This window comes from Electrona antarctica (assembly GCF_951216825.1).
Source record: "Electrona antarctica genome assembly, chromosome: 12".
Lineage (NCBI taxonomy): Eukaryota > Metazoa > Chordata > Actinopteri > Myctophiformes > Myctophidae > Electrona > Electrona antarctica.
Window position 1 is genome coordinate 52,435,981 of NC_136793.1, and position 19,331 is coordinate 52,455,311.

Genomic DNA, 19,331 nt, shown 5'->3' on the forward strand with positions numbered 1-19,331 from the left:
TGGAAATACTCAAGTCAAGTACAAATACCTCAAAATTGTACTTAAGTACAGTACTTAAGTAAAAGTACTTAGTTACTTTCCACCACTGCATTCTATAAAAGAAAAAAGATATGTGTATATATATATATATATATATATATATATATATATATATATATACCAACCTCTAAACCTGCTGTCCCTTTGTTGGGCATTGCAAATGTGTATTTATTTTGCTATTATGTTCTTCACACAAATACAAATGTAAAATGAAAATGGCAGATCTACAAGCTCACGATGCGTGATTGTGATCGACTATTGTGGGGCTCTTTTTGTGCTATGAATACCAGTATGCCTTGAGATTTTTTGTTTTGTACATCCGGCGTGTGCTCTTTGGCACAAAAAAAAAGGTTTGAAAAGGGCCCGGTGTACACTACTATGGTACAATGGGCCCGGTGTACACTACTATGGTACAATGCAGCCCCAGTGGGATCAATGTGTGAGCATACCAGCGCTCTCTTAACAATACAGGCCCCAGCATGCCTGGCCAAGTAGCCTGGCGCTCGGCATAGACAAAACAAAACGCATGAAATCGCTTGGGAGCAGGGCCGGATCTACCATATGGGCACTTTGGGCACGTGCCCAGGGGCCCTTGGCCACCAGGGGCCCCTCAAAAAAAAAAAAAAAAAGGAAAGTTTTGATTTTTTTTTTTTTTTTTTGCTTCACAGAATATTTCCCTGCTAATCCGAATGAAATAAATGGTGTCTAAAAAGATTAGTGTTTTATTGTTGGTGAGAAGGGCAGCTAAAAAGTGCAATTGTGTGTAAAGCAGCAACAATGCGCTAGATTGGCTGTCACTCTGGGGGGGGTAGGCGACCGGAAATAGGCCAATATAACGGCATAAAACTGCCCCAAAACGGCTCCAAAACCGCAAAAATGTTGCACGCGCGTGAAGGGGGGCCCTTCGAGCTTCAGTGCCCAGGGGCCCTCAGAGGTGTTAATCCGGCCCTGCTTGGGAGGGCTGGTTTGAATTTGATTTGTGTGCCGGCATAAAAAAGACGTAAATTTTTATGTCATTGTCATGTGTTGTCTCTGCTACCATGTACTGATTATGGCTTTTTGTTTTTACTGTCTCCACAGATGCAATCAATGAAAGTAATTTGGGTAAGTGGCACGCGCTTGAGTCATGACTCAGTTTTTATTTCACAAACCATAGTTTGTAGTCATACTGGTGCAATGTGAAGAATACAAATTGTTTGTTACGGCTGCATGCCTCACAATTATAATAATAATAATTTAATAACATCAATGGTAAATGGTGCATTTATATAGCGCCTTTATCCAAGGCGCTTTACATAGATTCTCTCACACACACACACACACACACACACACACACACACACACACACACACACACACATTCATACACCGCTGGCGGCAGGAAACCATGCAAGGCACCAACCTGCACATCGGGAGCAATTAGGGGTTCAGTGTCTTGCTCAGGGACACTTCGACACTAACTCTGGGGGGGAGCCCGGGTTCGAACTGGCAACCTTGAGGTTACCATCCAGCCACTCTACCCCTGAGCCACCGCCACCTGCAATAACATGATATCCTGGCGGATGCCATGTACACTACCATTTCACTCACAAATGTGTACACTGTAAGGGTCCATTTGGTTCCTAAATTATAAAGCATCTGGGGTACCCCCTGGAACCATACTGGGGGTCCTGCTCGGACCCCTCCTTGCTAACCACTGCTGTAACCCTCAGACAGGTAGGTATGTGTCTGTGAGGATGATAATGTATGATTAACGCAGTGCCACAGGATGTCGGGTAAAAGCATGCAGGTTCCTTGCATTCCAGGATTCCACCTACTGCACTGTGGAATGTTCCTGGGAAGATCCGGCTCAATCAGAGTCGTGAAAATAAGTACAAGTGTTTCATTTAAGATGCTTGTGGTGCCCCTTGGGGGGCGGACTTTATACTTCACTATAGGACCGATTTAAACAAGCCCTACGTGCAGTGGCGTGCACAGATAGACACTAGGGGGTGCTAGAGCACCCCCTGCCCTTTTGGCAATGTGCCCTTTTGAAAAAAAAAAGAAAAAAAAACTTTTTTTTCTCTCTTTTTTTTTGATTTTTCAAAAATAGCAGACCTACAAGCTCATAGCGCGCCACTCGGTGGCGCGCTATGAGCTTGTAGATCTGCTATTTTTCAATAGCTAAAGCATAACATAATGCTAACACCAAAAGGGGTTCCCGCCCAAAATGGATTAAGGCAACCGGCCGGTTCCACGCGCTGCACAAGGTGCCCTTTTTTAACTTGAGCACCTGCCCCTCTAAATGTCTGTGCACGCCACTGCCTACGTGAGCCTCATTCGCTGTACAACAGATGGAAAAAACAACAGATCTGGTCAGCTTCAAGGTTCAAGCTCACAGTCACAGCCTCGGGCAGAAAATCTGTACTAATGATCAAAATATTGCTGTAGTTCCAATAACCAATTGAACAAGGAGCTTTATACCGGTGAGCGGATGCTATTCATGTGCTCCATCTTCTGCTTTGTATATGTCCTTTACCTGGACATATCGATTGGACAGTGTGTGCACTTTGTTTCTTAAAATCGAAACAAAACCCTCCTAAACTTGACTGTCACATATGCTTTTCTTTGGTTGCCATTAACCCGTTTTGGGCAGGAACCCCTTTTGGTGTAAGCATTGCGTTATGCTTTAGCTATTGCTTTAGCAGATCTACAAGCTCATAGCGCACCACCGAGTGGTGCGCTACGAGCTTGTAGATCTGCTATTTTTGAAAAATCGAAGAACGACTGACATAGAAACATTTTCAAACAGACATTTTTAGAATCTGATCTCAGGTCAAAATGGTTTAATAACTATATATCTCGTACTTGTGTCCTGTGGGACAAACATCATGCCCCCTCCTCGCGTGGGACTGCACGGAGGTTAAAAAACGAGCACGTCAAAGTGTTTGCACACAGTATTTGACCTGGGGTCTGTGTCACGGTGGACAGCCATGACGGGCTCATACAGGGGAGAGAAAGACTCCCTCGCGCCTTTCCCCTCTCTCTCTCTCTCTCTCTCTTTCTCTCTCTCTCAACACCAGGAACTGAAACCAGTCTAACCGGGCCTCCTCCTTATTCTCGTGTCCCTGCCTTCCTGATTAGAGGTCTCCTCGGGGCGTAATGACAGAATTGTGCTGCTGTCAGTTCCTGCTGCCGAGAGTGGGCTAATAGTCACGTTAACCCTGCGCAGCGTGTCATTAGCTCTCCACCCCCGTAGCCCCAATGAGGGCTAAGTCTGTCATTTCAGGGCTAAATCACAGGGGGCACTCGGGGGAGATCACAAGTCACACCGGTGAGCGCTCTTGAGGCTGCAGTGCTTCAGCGCCCACCCCTTCCTCCTCCCCGGCGCTGTGTCGCACTTTGATAGCTTCTATACGACGTTGTGTTCTCGCGGGAGGAATCGCTGACATTGACACTGGGAAAGAGGGGACGGGAGAAGAGAGAGTGACAGATATTCCGATCGGGGGGCTACTGATACCGGGATCATTTCATCAAAGTTCATAATTCGAAAACACACACTTGCTCATTTCTGTTTCCCGCGATCGAATGATTCACGGTTATCACTCCGATGATTAGCCCATTTTGGGCGGGAACCTCTTTTTGGTGTTAGCATTATGTTATGCTTTAGCTATTGAAAAATAGCAGATCTACGAGCTCGTAGCGCGCCACTCGGAGCTTGTAGGTCTGCTATTTTTGGAAAAATCGAAGAACATGACATAGAAACATTAGCTTTTTCAGAAAACTGTCAGGACGTATAGAAGACATTTTTTTGAATCTGATCTCAGGTCAAGATGGGTTAGCGGGGGCTAGCGCGGCAGCCATCAGAGCTCTCGCTAATCTGCTTTGATTATTAGCCTAAGCCTTCCCCACGCTGGGCTCCGAGGAGTGCACGGCTGGCTGATGAGAAATTACAGCCGTGCTCATATTTGTATTTATGTAACTTTTGGAATTGCTTGTCAAACTGATAACTGACAGCGTTGATCCTCCCTCCCTGCGGAGTATCTGTGGCCTTCGTCCGTCCTCGCGCATCATGACAGACGGACTGACGTCCTCGTGAATTACGTCCGGACGTTTTATTATGATGGAGAAACGGCTGCCCATTTTTACAAACCTTATTGGTCACACTGGGCACATTTTCGAAATAAGAATGTTGTTGTTGGTTTTTTTAATGCATAAAATGGCATCTCTACAAGCTCACAATGTGAAGTGTTATGAGCTTCTACAGTAGACTGGCTATTTGGAATACATAAAGTATATAGGGCTTAAGTGGTTAATATTAACAAAAAAGAAAGCACTTGCCCCGAAGCCAAAAACTTCATAAGAAATAAAGCTGAGCATGATAGAATTAACAGTTATTCGAGGGCTGCGGCTCCATAAGGCGATAAGAATTGAATCCTCCTTGATCCATGCGAGTCCATCTTAGCAAAGCCGTGGATGGATCTGCGTGTCGGTGAAGTGGACCCCCCCCCCCCCCCCGATCAGCAGCGGCGGTGAACGAGCACGGCCACGTTATTATTATCATTATACAATACATCTTTTCACCGCGGCGCCATGACCTTTCTCTGGAGATGTGTTGTACTGCCTATAACTTTGCCCTTTTTACTGGGGCATGTTGTGTAAGCGAGGGGTTGCAGCAGCAACATGAATAACATTGGTATTTGTGCGACAGGCTGCCTGGCCCGCTGAGTGGAAGAGCTAACTGGAGCAGGAGAATGGTTGCTGTTCGGCGAGGTTCACGGCTGTTATTCCTACAGGCCATGAGCGTGAAGGCAGCTAATGCCATCTGACAGTTCTGGAGCAAGGAGAGGAGGGCTGAGGAGAGAGGGAGAGATGGAGGGAGAGAGAGAGAGAGAGGGAGGGAGGGAGAGAGGGAGGGGATGGGGGGTGTTAAAAGAGATAGAGTGGGATGGATGGGGGGGGGGGGGGGGGGGAGATGGCAGGAGGGGGGGGGGGGTGTTGGATGAGGGAGAAATAGGGGATGAGCTAGATATGGACAAAGCGGGGATGAGCGATGTGGGAGGGGTTGGACCAAAGAGGCGATACTGTAGGGACCCCTATTGTTCGCCGCAACGGAATATGTCCTCTGAGATCCATTGATTTTTTTATTATTATTATTATTTTTTAGTGTCGTTTAACCACACACATCTTAAATCTCCTCCTGAAGCGCCCGCCATGAACCGCAAGACTTAGAAAAGGTGGGCAGATGGAGGTTGGCGGCAGCAATCTCGGCTCCAGGAATTCTGTTGGGGTACAGTTTCTAAACGGACGCAGCTCCAGTGTGTGTGTGTGTGTGTGACTGTGTGTGACTGTGTGTGACTGTGTGTGACTGTGTGTGTGACTGTGCGTGCGTGCGTGCGTGCGTGCGTGTGTGGTCTGCATTAACGTTAAAGACCGCCTCGCTCCGGGAGGCTGCCATTTTGAGAGCCAGCCAGTCTTTCAGGGAATTCCAAAGATGCTCCCCTCAGGACAGACAAGACAGACAGACACACACACAGGTTTTTAAGTCTGAGGCATTTCCAAAGATTTGTAGGAGCGCCCTCCTCACCCCCAAGCCACCTGACAGAGGATGTTAGGGTGGGGGGGGGGGGGGGTGGGAACCCTGAAAGGTAATAAAGCATCCAGCAGCGAAGTGGTAGAGAAGAGATAGACAGAGGGGGTAAAGAAAAAAGGGACGGGGGGGGTGGGGGGTCGGGGGGAAAGGAGGAAGGATCCCCACTGTAATTTGACAGGCTCCCGGTCCCACTCGGGGCTCCGCCAGCGGTTCCTTTTTTTTTTTTTTTTAAAGGCGGCACAGCCGACAGGGCTCCGCACCCTGCTGCTGCCAGCCTATAACCCGTTCTGGGCGGGAACCCCCTTTTTGGTGTTTTAAACTAAGCATCGCGTTATGCTTTTAGCTATTGAAAAACAGCAGATCTACAAGCTCGTAGCGCGCCACCGAGTAGCGCGCTACGAGCTTGTAGGTCTGCTGTTTTATTTTTTTGGAAAAATCGTGAAAATGCGGCACAAATCTTTGAATATATATTCTTTCAGAAGACTTTTTTTTTTCGTTTTATTTCGACGTCGGGCCTAAATGGGCTAACCTGTCATTAGGAGACGTGGCTGAGAGCAAGAGGAGAGGGAGACGGAAAGAGACGAGGACAGACAGACAGACAGACAGACAGACAGACAGACGGAGAGATGTTAACCCGTTGACATCTTTCGTTCTCTTAACCACTTAAAAACCGATGTATACTTCCCCATATATGTGAGGTGGTGTCATGCTGCAAAAATAGCCGTACCACACGACGTTTTGCAATGTAACGTGTTGTAAACTTGTAGAACTGCCTTTTTTTTTTTTTTTTTAAACATTTTGGAAAATGTATGCCTATAATCAGGACTGGGACACCCGGTTGAAAGAAGAAATGGAAAGAAAAAAAAAGAGGAAGAAATGGATGAAAACCGACGTGCATCTATCTAGTCACTAGATGGTTTTCATACATTTTTCTTTCTTTTTTTTTTCTTTAAGATTCACAAGTGCCCTTTTTTTTCCCAAGAAAACAAGCGGCAGGAATGCTCACGCCCATGTATGTGTATCTTAAAACACAGAGAGAGGCTTCCGATAGGTGGGATTCATGCGCTTGGGGGCAGACAAGGGGTGGGGGGGGGGGGGTCGTGAAATGAGATTTGCATATCCAAGTGATTCAAACCAAGTAAGTAATGACTAAATTGTGTAAACTTTCAATTAAAACTTTCTGGTAAGGACGGGAAGAGAAGAGAAAAAGAAAAAGGTTAAACTGTGGCTTCAAGATTTTCAGCCAACAGCAGTGATAATGGTAAATGGTGCATTTATATAGCGCCTTTATCCAAGGCGCTTTACATAGATTGTGCATTACATTCACCCATTCACACACACATTCATACACCGATTGCGGCGGAAGCCATGCAAGGTACCAACCAGCACATCGGGAGCAATTTGGGGTTCAGTGTCTTGCCCAAGGACACTTCGACATGTAGCCAGGAGGAGCCGGGATTCGAACCGCCGACCCATGGATCATTGGACGACCTGCTCTACCGCTTGAGCCACAGTCGCCCCATAATGTAGTTAGTGTCTGTGTGTGTTTTAACCCATTTTGGGCGCGAACCCCTTTTGGTGTTAGCATTATGATATGCTTTAGCTATTGGAAAAATAGCAGATCTACAAGCGTGTAGGTCTGCTATTTTTGAAAAATCGAAGAACCACTGACATAGAAACATAGCTTTTTCAGAAAACTGTCAGGATGTAGAAGACATTTTTAGAATCTGATCTCGGGTCAAAATGGGTTAAACGTTGATGTACTAGTGCACTTTTTGCCCAAGACAAATTTCCCCCTCGTGGGACAATAAAGTAAAAGTATATCTCATCATGTCGTCTCATAAGTCCTGTGCAGTGGATTACCAAAAACGGGCCAGCTTGCACTGTGAGCAGGCATTTGGTGTGTCCCAAGTTGTTTTCAATACGTTTTCATGTATTGAAAACAAATTCATCGATGATTATTATTTTTTTCTCAGTAAAATTTCACGAAGAAATCCAAGAAAAGTCAAAGAAATTCCATAAATTACAAAACAAATGTTTAAACCCATTTTGGGCGGGAACCCCTTTTGGTGTTAGCATTGTGTTATGCTTTAGCTATTGAAAAATAGCAGATCTACAAGCTCGTAGCGCGCCACACTGTGGCTCTACCGCTTGAGCCACAGTCGCCCCATAATGTAGTTAGTGTCTGTGTGTGTTTTAACCCATTTTGGGCGCGAACCCCTTTTGGTGTTAGCATTATGATATGCTTTAGCTATTGGAAAAATAGCAGATCTACAAGCATGTAGGTCTGCTATTTTTGAAAAATCTTAGAACGACTGACATAGACACATAGCTTTTTCAGAAAACTGTCAGGATGTAGAATAAATAATAATAATAAAACTTTATTTGTATAGCACCTTTCATGACATGAAATGCAGCTCAAAGTGCTTTACACAAAAAATAAAATAAAAGCAGGGCATAAACAATACAGTGAGGGCATGAATAACATTTTTTTTTTTTAAAAGACAGATAAATCAATTAAAAGCAAGGGTGTAAAAGTGGGTCTTGAGCTGAGCTTTAAAAATGTCTACAGAGGCTGCCTGTCGAAGGTACAGTGGGAGTTTGTTCCACGCCGTCGGCCCGTAGAAGCAAAAAGCTGCTTCCCCGTATTTTTTAGTTGCCATTTTTTTAGGCAAAGCGAGCAGGCCAGCAGTGGAAGACCTTAGGGGGCGGTTTGGGACATATTTCGGCAGGCAGTCATGTAGGTAGGAAGGTGCGAGACCATTGAGAGCTTTATAAACAAGTAAAAGAATTTTAAAATCAATCCTAAAAACAACCGGAAGCCAGTGCAATGAGGCCAAGACTGGAGTAATATGTTCTCTCATCTTAGTTCTAGTTAAGACTCTGGCTGCTGCATTTTGGACAAGTTGTAATCTGTCAGTTGATTTCTTAGGCAATCCAGAAAAAAGTGCATTGCAGTAATCAAGCCGAGAAAAAACAAAGGCGTGGATTAGCGTTTTTGCATCGTCCAGTGACAAATAGGCTCTGATTCGTGCAATATTTCTAAGATGAAAAAAGGCAATCTTGGTAACATGATTAATGTGTGAATTAAAATTCAGTTCAGAATCAATAGTGATCCCCAAGTTCTTTACTGTACTGTTACCTTCTACAGTCAGGTTGCCAAGTCTGCTTTTTATCGATTCTTTCTGCTCACTAGAACCGATTATGAGAACTTCTGTCTTATCCTCATTTAGCTTGAGAAAGTTCTCACTCATCCAGCATTTAATGCTAGACAGACAGGTCAACAGCGGGTCTAAGGCACAGAGATCATCTGGATCTACAGAAAGATAAAGTTGGGTATCATCAGCATAGAAATGAAAATTGACTCCGTGATTGGTAATGAGTTCTCCCAATGGCAGTATGTACAGGGAGAATAACAGAGGACCAAGAATTGAGCCCTGTGGAATACCAGAACTGATGTTGTGTTTGTCTGAGTCAAACTCAGCTAGATTGACAAAATAGCTTCTGTTTGTTAGGTAGGAGGAAAACCAGGACAGGGCCGTGCCAGACAGGCCTACCCAGTGCTCCAGACGCTGTATTAAAATTGAATGGTCAATCGTGTCAAATGCAGCCGTTAGATCTAGAAGTAAAAGAACGGAAACATGTTTCTTGTCAGCAGACACCCTAAGATCATTCATTACTTTTACAAGTGCTGTTTCTGTGCTGTGGCCTTTCCTAAAGCCAGATTGGAATTTGTTATGCACATTGTTGTTCTGTAGAAACACATCCAATTGATGAAAGATGCATTTTTCTAAAAGACATTTGATGCAAGATGCATTTTTCTAGAAGACATTTTTAGAATCTGATCTCAGGTCAAAATGGGTTAAGTAGCTTGTAGATCGGCTATTTTCACTAGTTTGGGGTAAAATTTCACTTTTGGGTCGTGAGCTAAAAAGATCTGGGAACCACTTGCTCTATGCTTTTCTGTAAAACCTCACTGTAGTGGCGTTATTGTTGGGTCTTGCCTGCTCTGGCATGATCTATTTGATGTCTACATGTCTTTGAGGTTTTGCCGTACATTTCTTTGTAGGCTCGGTGTGGTTTGTTTGTATTTACAGTCGGTACCCACCCTGCCATTTTTAAATGACTGGACACCTACTTTGTATGAAAGGTACTTCATTTTAACAATCGGGTGTCCATCTTTTCTGCTTTTTTTCCATTTGTTTAATGGACGCCATGATGTATCATGGGGGACCCTATTACGTCGTTTTATCCTTGACAGACACTTTAAAAAGAAATACCCTCAACAAACTTCCTCAACGACTCACTCATTGCTAAAGTTTTGTTTGCCGTTTTATCAAACGACAACTAGATTCGACTTGACGGTTAAAAGTCTGGATTAACGCACGCCTAGTCACCTACGTTGTTGTGTCTGTGAATCTGTGTTCTACCCACTCATTAGGAAGAGGTTCCCCGGCCGTGTCTGCTCTGCGCTACATGGGAGTATAATGGCTGTGCCTCTGCATTAAAGATCAGAGGAGAGCAGGCTTGACTTCTGAGTATCGTCTGCGCTGGTATTTATTTTTTTGAGAGGGAGAGAGAGCAAGTCAGTTCATGCCTGGAGGTTCTCTGGCCCTTTGTGTGCTGGGGCAGATAAGATGGCACAGAGCTGGGGCTCCATGTTTGTCTGATGTCTCCCTCTGCTGGTAGGTACGTGGCACTGGCACTTTCCTGTGAGGGGGACTCAGACCAAACCTGTCAGTGCATTTGGCAGTGGTTCTCAAACCCTTTTCCATGTCAAGGAACCCCAAATGTATATGCAATTAGGGGCCGCACACCCCCCATCTGAAAATAGTTTATTCCCTAACAGTTTTATTCTTTTCTTAACCCATTCTGGGCGGGGAACCCCTTTTGGTGTTAGCATTATGTTATGCTTTAGCTATTGAAAAATAGCGGATCTACAAGCTCGTAGCGCGCCACCGAGTGGTGCGCTACGAGCTTGTAGGTCTGCTATTTTTTGAAAAATCGAAGAACGACTGACATAGAAACAGCTTTTTCAGAGAACTGTCAGGATGTAGTAGAAGACATTTTTAGAATCTGATCTCAGGTCAAAATGGGTTAAATAACCGATATACAAGCTCACACGTTGTGAATCTTAACCCCCTGAAAACCCCCCTCAAGGTCTTAGTTTTAGTCGACGAAATCAAACACTGGTCTGCGGCCTTATTAGTATTGCACATTTTACGTTAGAGTATTATTCTGCAGTGCGAGAATTTTCACCAAGGGGAGTAAGGTTATTACAACTTCAAAGGAACTTTATAAATAATAAGCAAATAATGTTCTTTGATCAGCCAAATATCTTTTGGGAGGACACACATATTTATTAGCAGTTCCGGCAAATTGTCCGCCTGTTATTTATTTAGCCCATTCTGAGTGGGAACCCCTTTTTTGGTGTTTTAAGCATTATACACTTTAGCTGTTGAAAAATAGCAGATCTACAAGCTCGCAGCGCGGCACTAGGTCTGCTATTTTTGAAAAATCGTGAAAATGTGGCGCACATCTTTATTCTTTCAGAGCGAACGTTTTTAACTCAAATCTTTGCTTCTGGGCGGGGGGGGGGCCCTGGAACAACATATTTTCGAATGGGGGGGGTCGGCGGCCAATTACATATATATTTTTTGGGGGTCCTTGACATGGAAATGTTTGAGAACGACTGACACAGAAACACATATAGGTTTTTCAGAAAACTGTCATGATTTAGACCAGTGTTTCCCAACCTTTTTTGTCCCAGGGCACACTTTTCATAGCCTAAAAATCTCGGGGCACACCTAGATATACAGGGGTGTGCATGTGTACTGTGTATGTGTATGTATGTATATATATATATATATATATATATATATATATATATATATATATATATATATATATAGTAAAACACATTATACTTTTGACAGAGTAAAACTATAAAAGTCGTCTAAATTTTAGACGACTTTTATAGAATCGTCCTCGGGTCTAAATGGGTTAGCGTGCTAATCCTTGAACATGCTGCAGGTATATTTAGGGACATGCTAGAGGAACTTAACCTGACTCCGCCAGATGGGGGCAGCAGAGAGTACACTGGGTTCCCCCCCTCCTGCTGCTCCCATCTGGGAACTCTCAGGCAGACTTGATGCTCCGGCCACACAAAACCAAAACGGCCTGGCCAATCAGCGGCAGCTAGAGGCGGGATCAAGGCATACACACAGTGCTGCCTGGCGGAGTCGGGTTAATAGGAACTCTAGGGCTGTACAAGCACAAGTAGTCCACTGAACAAAGAGATCTGAACCCAGGGGCCATTTTCTTGTCATGTAGTGGTGTTGACCCATTTAGGCCTGACCTCGAAATTAAAAAAAGAAAAAAAATCGAAATCCTCCAGTTTTCTGAAATAAATATTTTCACGATTTTTCAAAAATAGCAGACCTATAAGCTATGAGCTTGTAGATCTGCTATTTTTCAATAGCTAAATTATAACATAATGTTTAAAACAGGGGGGGCCGGTGGCTCAGGGGTAGAGTGCCTGGATGGTAACCGTAAGGTTGCCAGTTCGAACCCGGGCTCCCCCAGAGTCACTGTCAAAGTGTCCTTGAGCAAGACTCTGAACCCCTAATTGCTCCCGATGTGCTGGTTGGTACCTTGCATGTTTTCCGCTGCCATCGGTGTGTGAATGTGTGTGTGAATGGGTGAATGTAATGCACAATCTCTGTAATAGGCGCTATTACCATTTACCATTAAAACACCAAAAGGGGTTCCCGCCCAGAATGGGTTAATCCAATTGATCCCAATAGGCCAAAGGGCATAGACTTGCCCAAAAAATTGCGCTGCATGTAATTTGTTTATATTTATCCGAAAATATGGCCAAGGAGGTAATTGGTGTCCCCAAACAAAGGTGTTATCATATCATCAGCGTTGGTTTAAAATTACACTAATTAATATTTTAACCCTAACCTCTCTGGACCAGCTGGACAATGTGGCGTGTGTTTGTAGTCACCACCGTGTGTGTGTTGCTGTGGGCCCACCTTTTGTGACAGTGGTGGAAAAGTAACTAAGTACATTTACTTAAGTACAGTTTTGAGGTATTTGTACTTTCACTTGAGTATTTCCATTTGCCAGTACTTTTACACTTCTACTCCCACTACATCTCGGAGGCAAATGGTGTACTTTTTTACTCCCATGCATGTATTTGAAAAGTTTAGTTACTACTAGGCGCTTTGTACATTTGGATTATCGTTACAAAACATACATTAGCCACATCAGCCCCTGTATACATTTCGAGCCATTTGAAAATAGCCAATCTACAAGCTCACAATGCGTCGCTAGATCTGCAATTTTTTTTAAATATTTGTATGCATTTGAAAACTTGAAATGGGACATTCTGCATAGTGAGTACCGGTACTTTTACTTTTGGTACTTTAAGTACATTTGGATGCCAATACTTTTGTATTTTTACTCAAGTACATTTTTAATTCCGGACTTTTACTTGTAACGAAGTGGTTCTAAATTGCAGTATTGGTACTTTTACTTAACCCATTATGTTATAATTTAGCTATTGAAAAATAGCAGATCTACAAGCTCATAGCGCGCCACCGAGTGGCGCGCTACGAGCTTGTAGGTCTGCTATTTTTGAAAAATCGTGAAAATATTTATTTCAGAAAACAGTTCTATATTGCACTATTGATTATTTTACTTGGGTAAAACATGCGTGTGCTTTTCCCCATCACTGCCTTTGTGACAGTGCGTCATGTCATTCCCATGCACCACCACGGTTCGATCCCTTTGTGACAGTGCGTCATGTCATTCCCATGCACCACCACGGTTCCATCCATCCAACAGGAAAGAGGCAAATATTGTAATTGATAAGTCCCCGCCCTCTCTTGTCGATATAATTAAAGCGATGACGAATGGCTGCCGAAGATGGCCCCCCGTGCGTGAGTGGCTGTTTTAGTGGCCATTAACTTGGGGAAGTCGTGCGGTGCACATTTTTTTTTATATGCCCTTTGGAAGTTCAGGGAGAGCACAGTCCCCATTGATCTATTGGGCATCAGCCCTCAGGAGAAAGAAAGGAAGAAGAAAAAAACCCCAAATGCATCTGGGGAATGCGATGTGGATCATTGTAAATCTAATCTCCAGGAGTGGACTTAACCCTCATGATCTCTGTTCAGCACGGAGGTCAGCTGCTGTGGGCAGACGACAACCCCCCACGCACATACAGTGGAGGAGAGCAACAAAAGATATGAAGTGACGTGTTCATGATACTATATACTATCTATCTCTACATCGTACACATTCTGCATCTGTATCACTGTATGCGTTCAGACTGCATGGCAAACAGAGATGAATGAACCCTGATCCTCCGGTTTGATACATCTCCTAATCTTGAATGAGTCAAGGTTGACTGTGCTTAAAACCCATTTTGGGGGCGGGAACCCCTTTTGGTGTTAGCGTTATGTTATGCTTTAGCTGTTGAAAAATAGCAGATCTACAAGCTCGTGTGTGTGTGTGTGTGTGTGTGTGTGTGTGTGTGTGTGTGTGTGTGTGTGTGTGTGTGTGTGTGTGTGTGTGTGTGTGTGTGTGTGTGTGTGTGTGTGTGTGTGTGTGTGTGTGTGTGTGTGTGTGTGTGTGTGTGTGTGTGTGTGTGTGTGTGTGTGTTGCACAAGAACCAGAGCAGTGGCCTATTCCTGTTTTTCGTGGGTCTCTTTTTGTCTGAAGAAGAAGAAGAAGTAGAGAGGTTGGCCCCTATCTGACAGTACGTGTATGTAAACGGGGGAGGGGAGCCCAAACAAAAGAATGCCCCTTTTGTTACTCCGGTGTTTAGGGGGAAAATGCTAAATATAAACAGCTTAACAAAGGGTTAATTCAAATTGACATTACATCATATTAGCATCTCAGCTATCAAGTTAGCTCAAATGGAGCGCATTGCCATTGTGGTCGGCTCAGGAGAAGGAGGGGAGGGTCAAGTAGGAAGAATGTAAAATACAATACAATGATGAGTTGCCTGGGGCCCTGGGGTTACTTTTACAGACCACTGCAGAAAAAAAACTAAATGTCATGCCCAACTTGAAAATGCACAACAAAACATTCCTTTCCAGAACATTGCAAAATGGCCAAAGGCCATTTCAGAGCAGGCCTGTATATGTACGTATGTATTTATGTACGTATCTATAGTATGTACGTAGTACCATGTATATATCATTTAATATGTACAGTATGCATTTCGGTTTGCATCGGGGGAGACGAGGCGCCGAAGCGTGGCATAGGAGAAATGATCTTAAAAAAGGGAATCTGAATCCTTAGCTGTACAGCGACGGAGTTGAAAGAGTGGGTCAAGTCAATTACAGAAAGGAGCAAAGATGCATTACATTATATATATATATATATATTCCTTTGAATGCCGGGTGCTGCACTGCTGGTGACCCATGACTCACCCCCCCCCCCCCCCCCACACACACATCATCTACAAATTCAATAAATGTTTTAACTTACTAGGGTTCAATGGACTGTTCCCTAAATTTGACCTCTATGACTTTTTAATGACATGCATATCCTGGAGGGGTAAAGATGCATTCCATTCATTTTAGATCACCATGTGTACAGTACGCGTTGCGGGCAAGCAATCATTTACACGGCAGGCAAGCACTGGATATTATATGGTATTTATATACTAAGAAGGCGATTCCCGTTGGGGAGAGCAAGTGACTTGCCCCTCTGGCTATAGAGGGTATGCGCGTGACATCATCATCAAACCCGGAGGTTATGCTGGAATGCCTATACTGAGTGGCAAAAAACTACTTTCTGGCCTTGACAGCCCATAGTCCATTCTATGAATGGCCCAGGCCCGGCCTAGGGGTCCTAGGGGCACCTAGGCCAGGCTAATCCAGCCTGACAAGCGTGCCACAGGTTCGACTCCCGATCCCTGCGACTTTTGCTGGCGTGTCACTCCGCATCTCTCACCCCATTTCCTGTCGGCTTACTGTACACTTATCGAATAAAGGCATATAACCCATTTTGGGCGGGAACCCTTTTTGGTGTTTTAAACATTATGTTGTAATTTAGCTATTGAAAAATAGCAGATCTACAAGCTCATAGCGCGCCACCGAGTGGCGCGCTACGAGCTTGTAGGTCTGCTATTTTTGAAAAATCGTGAAAATATGTATTTCAGAAAACTGGAGGATTTGCCTAAATGGGTAAAAGCCCACAAAATGATCTACCAAAAAAAAAAACGTAACATTTTCTCTACACTTTCTCGCTCACTCTTGCTGGTAACCTCTCACAAAATCATTCCATTCCAACCTGTCTGCACTCTCTTCCTTTTACTTTGGATAGTTGACCCCAAGGTGTTGAATCCATTGGAACACAGGTTTATTTCTCTTTCTTTTTTGTTGGAACAAATGAACAGAAAAATATATAATTCTGTAGTGTTTTTTTTTCTAGGAGTAAATGTGGCGGAGGAGGTTCAGGGGTCTGTCTAGTAAACGATGGATTGTGAAGTTGACCTCTGGTACAGCCGATGAATTTCATATGGATATCTGGTACGTGTATCTTGTATACACATACTAGCAAGATAGCACCTTGATGACTCATTGGTGTTTGGTGCTATCTTTTTGCAGTTCTTGATTACTCATTTTTAAGTTGCTCTAGAAAGCGGAGTCAGCTTACGGCTTAACCCATTTAGGCCTGACCTTAAAAAGATTCTCGTAGCGCGCTATGAGCTTGTAGATCTGCTATTTTTCAATAGCTAAATTATAACATAATGTTTAAAACACCAAAAGGGGTTCCCGCCCAAAACGGGTTAAACATGTGAAACGTTTAGGGTCTGAACCCAAGGGGTGGTATTATGTCGGCGAGTGAAATGCTCCTAATATATATTTTAAAAAGACGCATCTCTGCAAAAGGCAGCAGAGGTCAACAGAAGACACCAGAATTGGCCTGTTCTGTATTTCTTTCCTTGTCTATGATATAGAATATTCTCTCTTCCAGTAACTACAATGTTGAGAGCTCACACACACACACACACACACACACACACACACACAATGATTTCACCCTCTCTTTTACTGATAGCACTGACGCAGGTCCCAGGTACCGAAACCTTTGCTACTTTTAATTTCACCATGAGCACAGAGCACTTTATGAGCACGGTCCAAGGAGTTCTCCTTTTATTTTTATACAGTTTTTTTTTTTTTTTCAGCTTTACCCTCTCTTTTACACCTGTAATACTTGTGATTATGAATTTGTATTTTTTCATGTTTCTTTACTGCAAATTCCAGTGGATCTTCTGGCATTCCATTTAGAAAGATAGCATCCATGGGTGACCTGAGATCAGATTCTAAAAATGTCTTCTACATCCTGACAGTTTTCTGAAAAAGCTATGTTTCTATGTCAGTCGTTCTTCGATTCTTCAAAAATAGCAGACCTACAAGCTTGTAAGCGTGCCACTCGGTGGCGCGCTACGAGCTTGTAGATCTGCTATTTTTCAATAGCTAAAGCATAACATAATGCTAACACCAAAAGGGGTTAAACTGCAAACAATTCGATCCAATTACGCGACGGCGCAATCGGAAAAAAAAAGAAACCGTATATTCAATTAAAAATGACGTCAATCACAATTGCTATCAAAACAATTTCCAATATGCTAACTAACCCGTGTTCAATACGTCCCCGGTCACCAGGAGACATGCAGATAACGCCCCCACATGACCTCAGCCTCAGGGCACACGCTCCAAACTAGCCGATAACGTCTTCATCGCCAAACGCCACTGATAAACACTGGAGCCTCTCGGCTCGGCGCGCTATCCCCGGCTGTCCGCTTGACTTCTAGGTTAAAGGCAAACACAGGCTGATTATGCTGTCCCGTCTTCGCCACACGGGAGGAGAAAAGGTGCTAAGGTCAAGGGTGACATATGGCCAGTTTCCCATGCGTCCGTCCGTCCGTCCCCAGCCTTTCCTCCCCGCTGTGTTCAAGTTTGATTTCCTATTAGTATCGACGGCGGGGCCGAGGTTCTGGAGGTGTCGGATTGAAAATATGTCAACAAAGCCTGGGATTTCATGTTGAAGTGCATCTCTTGTAATTGTATTATTCGACATTGATTATTCATTCAAGAAGGATGTGCCTTGTTTTTCCCCCGTGTTTGTCTTGCTTTTTAGGTAACTGTAAATAAAGGTGCATTGACTGCTAGGCTGACTTTGGCTGTGAGCGGGAGGCTCAAAAAAGTGTTTTCTTGGGAGTACAAAGGGGGATTTCTCTCTGCATTGCTGCTACTCGTGTGACTATTTACCCTGTTTATTGACTACTCTTTAGAGCTCGTGCTCACTCTGCTTATTCCCATTTCGCACTTGTAAGTCGCTCTGGGATAGGAGCGTCTTGCTAAGTGCCTAAATTGTAAATTTGTAAATTGGATGTTTTACACTGAACGAACGCTCGGATGTCGCTTGCGCAGACACGGCAGATTAAAACGCCTTAACCCATTTTGGGCGGGGACCCCCTTTTGGCGTTTTAAGCATTATGTTATAATTTAGCTATTGAAAAATAGCAGATCTACAAGCTCGTAGCGCGCCACCGAGTGGCGCGCTACGAGCTTGTAGGTCTGCTATTTTTGAAAAATCTTGAAAATATTTTATTTCAGAAAACTGGAGGATTTAGAAGATTCTTTTTTTTTTTTTTAATTTTGAGGTCAGGCCTAATTGGGTTAAGCAGGGTCTTTCTAAGGCCGTGCCTTTGACACAGTGACATATGGTTGAGAAACGCTTATGGCATTAGTGTAAAGTAAACTGGGAGACGGCGAGACTGCTTTTGATCACACCGGCAGATCATGCCTGCTGCCATATTTTAACACCGTCACAAACCCAACCCGGTCTATATGCCTGACGGCTCAGGCAAGTGCTCTCGAGTCTGGGGATCCAGCCCCGTGATTAAATATGCGATCCCCGATTCCTCCCTTCCTACCTGCATATTATGCATTCCCGTTGCGTCACCTTTGTGTCTTCTTCTCTCTCTCTCCGGTTGCATTTGAATGTGAAAAGCTTCTTATATGTGACTTACTAAGACTGGTTAATTAGCATTCGCATGGGGGGTTGGGCCCGAGCGGGGCTGTGTGTGTGTGTGTGTGTGTGTGTGTGTGTGTGTGTGTGTGTGTGTGTGTGTGTGTGTGTGTGTGTGTGTGAATGAACAAGTGGTGTTAGCAAAGCAGGGTGGAGCTCTCACTGGGGGAAAAGGGTGGGCTGGGCCCTGGCCGAACAGGACAAGCGTGTCCACCGGTGTGAAACTTGCTAGGATCCACAGTCAAAGTTACCTACCCCAGGTTGTGGGTTGTTGAGTCCACACACTGCTGCGAGGCACACACACACACGGGGACACAGTCCACACATGCCCCCTTGACCACAGCAGCAGCAGCAGCAGCAGCAGCAGCAGCAACTGGAAAGGGATGCAAGGAACTAAGGGATAAGAGACACACACTGCATGCACATCATTCACTCTAGTGTATCCAGGAGGACAAACACAGAAAGGGAAGAGATGAAGGAAGGGATCGCACTGGAGGGTAAGGCCCGTTACTTTAACACTGAGAACTGTGAGAGGATGAGAATCGGCTGTATTGTCTCACATCGTAGGTTTACAGAAGTCAAAAAAGGAAACAAAAAAGAGGGTGACATTTGTTTGTTTTTTGTGCAAGTACCGAAACCTTTGGTACTTTTCATTTCACCATGA

The 19,331-nt window shown here is 44.2% G+C and overlaps 1 protein-coding gene across 1 annotated transcript in view; it reads left to right on the forward strand.

Moving 5' to 3' along the window:
- Positions 1-19,331, forward strand: part of nr6a1a (nuclear receptor subfamily 6, group A, member 1a) — a 103,153-nt gene that overhangs the window by 51,214 nt on the left and 32,608 nt on the right. The window contains exon 3 of the mRNA XM_079515476.1: positions 1,120-1,143. Within this exon, the coding sequence (XP_079371602.1) occupies positions 1,120-1,143 (24 nt within the window). The remainder of the gene's footprint in view (positions 1-1,119; positions 1,144-19,331) is intronic.